Consider the following 5,617-nt stretch of genomic DNA (forward strand, 5'->3'; position numbering starts at 1 on the left):
CATCAGGTGGAAGAGATTAATTATAATGAGACGTTAGCTCTTGTGGCTAAGATGGTCACTGTTCACACTTTTCTTGCTGTTGTTGCTACTCAAATTTGAAAGGTCCATTAGATGGACGTTCACAACGCCTTTCTCCATGGAGATCTTGACGAAGAAGTATATATGAAGCTTCTCCCTAGCTTCACCCTTGCTACTCCTGGTCAGGTTTGTAAGTTGCAGATATCTCTTTATGGTCTTCGTCAGACACCTCGTTGTTGGTTTGCTAAACTTGCAGCTTCTTTGCGCCAATATGGTTTCTCTCACTCTTACGTTGATTATTCACTCTTCACTTATTGTCGTGGAGCCATTTGTTTGAATCTTCTTGTGTATGTTGATGATATCATTATTTCTAGAAATGATTCTACTGTTCTCTCTGCTTTTAAAGCTTATCTTGGTGATTGTTTTCGAATAAAAAACATGGGTGCTCTAAAATATTTTCTTGGCATTGAAGTTGCGTGCAATTCTGATGGTTTCTTCTTGTCTCAAAGGAAGTATGCTCTTGATATTATCTCTGAAATAGATCTCTTGGGCGCCAAGCCTACTGACGCACCTTTAGAGTAGAATCATAATCTGGCTCGTGTCGATGACCCTTTGTATTCTAACACTTCTTAGCATAGGCGCCTTGTGGGGCGTCTCATCAACCTTAATTTCACTCGTCCTGATCTGACTTATGTTGTTCATGTCCTTTCTCAGTTTATGCATGAACCTCGCGTGGAGCATTAGGAGGCTGCTCTTCGTGTCGTTCGCATCTTAAAGGTTTCCTAGGGTAAGGCATTGTTCTCTCTTCTACTTGCGATCTTCATTTGACTGCTTGGTGTGACTCAGATTGGGCTAGCTGCCCTCTTATCGTCGTTCTATTACCAGTTGGATGGTGTTTCTTGGGTCTTCTCCAATTTCTTGGAAGACTAACAAGCAGCACACTATTTCTCGCTCCTCTGCCGAAGCAGAATATTACTCCATGGCCGATGTGACAGCCGAATTGAAGTGGCTTTGTTCTCTTCTTGGTAGCCTTGGTGTCTCTTATTAGGGCGCTTGTTCTCTTTTCGGTGATAGTAAATCTTCTCTTTATATTGCTCAAAATCCCATTTTTCACGAGCATACGAAGCATATAGAGGTCGATTGTCACTACATTCATGATGCCATCCAAGCCGGTCTTATGACTACCGCACATGTCACCACTGCGGAACAACTTGCAGATTGCTTTACTAAAGCCTTTGACACTCATCAATTTCAGTATTTACTTGGCAAGTTGGGCATTTATGACATGCTCCAACTTGAGGGGGGGGGGTTGGATTGTATATGAGCTATATTAGGTTGTATTTCTATTGTTAATATGTTTTGGGCCCTTGTAGTTACTTTGCCTTGGCCCATGTGTTAGCCTAACTTTTTCGGGTTGTATATGTTTACTACAAAATGAATTCTCAAGACACAAGAAACACAAAACCTTCAACTAATCTCGACCTACTGTTGTGGCAGATGATGATAGCAATGAGTATGGAAATGATAATCATAATGATTTTAAGTTCATTTCTTTTCAAAATGCAAATGATTTTGGATTTTATGTTTGGTTGTTTCGTGCATGCTGCTTGTGATAAAGAGGTAAGAAAGATGGAAGTCGGAGGAAGAGCTCAATTGTTTTTAAAACATAATAAGGGATGGTTGCTTGCGAAATGAGTTAGACTGTAAAGAACAGAAGTGGCAATGATTTGGGATGTAGTTTGGTTAAAAAAAGAACCAGGGAATAGACCTATAATTAGCAAAATAGTTGTAATTGTTAGGGGCTAATAATAATTAAGGGTGTAAACAATGAACATGTATGAGTGTTTGAGGTGCCTAGTTTTACATGGGGATAATTTGTAACTAATCTTTACCTTTGTGAGTAGATGGTTTCAACGCTGTGAATCCAACAATGAGGGAAATACCAAACCCATGATTTCACCAGATTGCTTTCTATTTCGATAAGATCATTCCATGCTAATATAGTCAATGGTTGTTTAGTGCTGGGAAAAATGATGAACTTCAGTGGCAAGTTCAACGGTTCAAGTTATTTAAGAGTTATGTAGTGAATATAAATCCGTCGCCAATGACAACAATCTCGTGGAGTTGATGCTCAATGCCACGTGCTGTTGTTATTGTTCATGTGTCTTTAACGAACAGGACAATGCCTAAGACATATTTTGTTCATGAGTCATTAGTACGTGGGATAGTTGCAATGGGGATTTAGTCAGGCTCTGATATTTTGTCTTCAGGATCTACAACTTGGATTGTGGTTTGGCCGCCGAGACTCATCTGATAGTCATCAAGCTTAGTAGCATAACGCCCTAACACTGGGTTGAGGGGGCCATTTGCAATCACATATTCATGGTTATGCTTAAACACTGCTTCAAGTTCTTCGATTTGATTCTCAAAGAGGGCTCTACACATTGTATTGCCCTGCTATTCATGTGACATGAATACGGTGACTATTAAAATGTTGTTAGAAGCATTTAGTGGTGGCCATAGGCTCATAGTTGTGTTAATAGAGAGCAACAGATGTTTTGAGAGTATCAAGGGCATTAGGCAAGATTAGTTGGATGCACACTTGTTAATAAGTAATTAGAATGTTGTATCGATGTTAGGGAAAAAGTAAGGGCTTTTAAATTCTAATAAGCACTCAAGAAACTGTAAATTAGATTTAGGGAGCTTAGAAGTCACAATCATAACACCTTATTAGCGAACGAAGCGATCAAATACATGTATAAGAGTACTATTATTTGTAATGCGCATTTGTAGTTGAAGTGTAAATGTAAGGTAACTAGTATTGTAATAAGAAATGTACGTTTTCATCTTCAAAGAGGAGTTGTTGGTATCGGTTTTTTTTTCGGGCAAAATCAAAGGTGTGCAATGGCACAACTAGCAACTTATTCAAGTGGATTCAAGTCAATCAATACTAACTCTTACATAAACATAGACAAAATCATTTAAACAAGTTTATAATACTTTTTTGGCCATTAAAACATTAAGTTTGAAGCATAACACTACAAATTCATTTCATAAGTTTATAAATTAGCAATTGAATATCTAAAACTTTAAATTTTGACACATATATTGTACATATATTGTACGTATATTGCACATATATTTTTTTGGCAAATGAAAAATTATATTACCAAAAGAATTGTGATTACAGAAGAACCCCACCATTGCACAACAAGATTAAATCAATCAACTTCATGGTGGAATGGTGGACATGTTGATCAGTTGGATGCACTAGCCAATTAAGGTTCTTATTTCCAACAAGATTACTTAGAGGGAGTTGGTGAAATAGAAGGGTGTTGGGCACTTCGCCAAAGAAATTATTAAACGAGACATTTAATAGGACAAGGCTTGCTAGACTTGTAAAGACATCCAACTTACCACTAAGTTGGTTATGAGAAAGATCTATTGCTGTTAGCTTTCCTAAGCCAGATAATTGAAATGGAACCTCACATGACAATAGGTTGAAGCTAAGGTTCAAAGAGATTTCCAAAGAAGAGAGTTGACCGAGTTCCTTTGGAATCTCCCCTGTGAAGCAATTGTTTCCCAAATCCAACAACAACATTTTATTACAATATTTTATTTCATGAGGAATTCCACCAGAAATTTTGTTGTTCCTCAGAATAAGTTTTGTCAGATTATTCAAAGAACAAATAAATGCTGGTAGCATACCTCTAACTTGATTGTTCGATATGTCTACAAATTGTAGACTCCTCGGTAAATCATTAGGCACAGAACCTGTGATTGCATTTTCATGGGCGTCGAAGTAATTCAAGCTTGAGCAACCAGATAACAAAGGCGAGATTCTACCTTTAAAGTGATCCTCACTCAAATCAAGGAAATATAAGTTCTTCAACTTCCCAAGTTCGCCTGGAATACGACCTCCCAACCTATTACTACCTACTGAAAACCAAGTCAGAGTTTCTAGGTTGCCCACTTCAGGATGCAAAATACCCGTTAAATTGTTTGACACTAAATCTAGCACGGTGAGATTATTTAATGCATATAACTTCCTAGGTATAGGACCAGAAAAGCTATTGAAAGAGAAATCTATGAATTGTAAAAACTCACACTCAGTAAGGCTTTCAGGTAAGAACCCAGATAGCTTGTTGTTCGTACAAAAGAGAAGCGTCAAACTCTTTAAGTTGCCAATGCTTTTTGGTACCTCGCCTGAGAGATGATTGCTGTCTATATGAATTGCAGTGAGAGCTGTACAATAAGTGAGCTCGTGAGGTATACATCCTGATAAATGATTTTCCTCTACTTGAAAGTCTTTCAAACTTGAGAGATTTCCCAAACTTTTAGGTATGCTTCCTGAGAGGAAATTTTCCGACAAGTCCCAAAATTCGAGGTTTGAGCAGCTTCCAGGTTCATGAGGAATAGTACCCACGAGATTATTATGCCACAAGACCAGATGTAGAAGATTTTTAAGCCAGATGCTAATCACACAAGCTAGCATAGCTACATAACACCCTAGACCAAGCAAAACTTACATAATCATACTATGTATAATAATATATTGCACATATATTATTATACATATATCATACATATATTGTAGTAGTATAAGTATGTGTATCTTAATTTAAAGTATCTATATCTTAAATTAGGTCAATAAACATCACTGCCATATATATATATATATATATATATATATATAGAAAGACAGAGAGAGAGAGAGGGGGGGGGGAAGAGGAGAGAGTTGAGACATATATTACATAAATTCATTTATCAAGTATATATATATATATATATATATATATAGACACGTATATTGTATATATATTATACGTATTTAAACGCTTTATCGATTCAAAGCCTGCTCTATATGTGCAACCTTATACAATTAATTTAGGACCTGCAAAAAATTTTCGACAGTAAAGAGACCTATATAATTAATCGTCAATCAATTGCCGATCCTATAGACTAATTAATCATGTCTACAATCATGCTCTTTAAATGTACAGCTCAACCAAGGAGGCTACGAGATTGTCTTTCATTACGAACAATTGCACTTGCAGAAGGTATAGAAAGATCTGGCGTAAGGCCCTCAGCTTCCGCACTAGTGTCATTAGCACGCCGAATGAGCATTAACTTAGCCACGACATCCTTCATGGTAGGACGGTCCTCAACTCGTATGAAAACACAACACAATGAGACATTTTAGGTTTTTTGCATCTCAAGAAGTATACGAGGATCATCAAACATTTCTATGAGCTTTTCGTCAAGAATGTGTGTAGGATGAACGTTTCTTCGTATCTGATCTTGTACCCATTGCACAAGGCTTGACCCCTCAGGAAAATTGTCTAATGGATGTTTTACCGTCAAACTCTCAATAGCAAGCACACCAAAACTATACACGTCTCTTTTCTCCGTAATTTTTGGCGTTAAAGCAAGTTCTGCACCACCAAAAAATGCACAATTAACAATCGCATAAAACTTTATTATATCTAAGCATACAAAAATTGTTGTGAATAAACTAATAAAGATTGCGTACCAGGTGACATGTATCCATAAGAGCCACGCAAGTTGGGTCTTTGATCCATCTCCAAATCAGAAGTAG

The 5,617-nt window shown here is 37.1% G+C and overlaps 1 protein-coding gene across 1 annotated transcript; it reads right to left on the reverse strand.

The window, feature by feature from the left end:
* Positions 1-3,202: 3,202 nt before the first annotated feature.
* On the reverse strand, positions 3,203-5,169 carry LOC104887370 (leucine-rich repeat receptor-like serine/threonine-protein kinase RGI4). The gene is made up of 2 exons (XM_010671986.1): positions 5,058-5,169; positions 3,203-4,527 (listed from the first exon to the last, which is right to left on the reverse strand). Exons 1-2 carry the CDS (start codon positions 5,167-5,169, stop codon positions 3,203-3,205), a joined length of 1,437 nt encoding a protein of 478 aa, XP_010670288.1.
* Between the last annotated feature and the right edge of the window lie 448 nt (positions 5,170-5,617).

The sequence above is a fragment of the Beta vulgaris genome, chromosome 2 (genome assembly GCF_026745355.1).
Source record: "Beta vulgaris subsp. vulgaris cultivar EL10 chromosome 2, EL10.2, whole genome shotgun sequence".
Lineage (NCBI taxonomy): Eukaryota > Viridiplantae > Streptophyta > Magnoliopsida > Caryophyllales > Amaranthaceae > Beta > Beta vulgaris.

Bases quoted from the DNA above. Each gene is read 5' to 3' on its own strand.
- LOC104887370 (XM_010671986.1), bottom strand. From the start codon at position 5,169: ATGAAGGATGTCGTGGCTAAGTTAATGCTCATTCGGCGTGCTAATGAC. The intron at 4,528-5,057 runs GTAATGAAAGAC...TGCTTGGTCTAG, and splicing joins TTCTGCAAGTGCAATTGTTC to GGTGTTATGTAGCTATGCTA.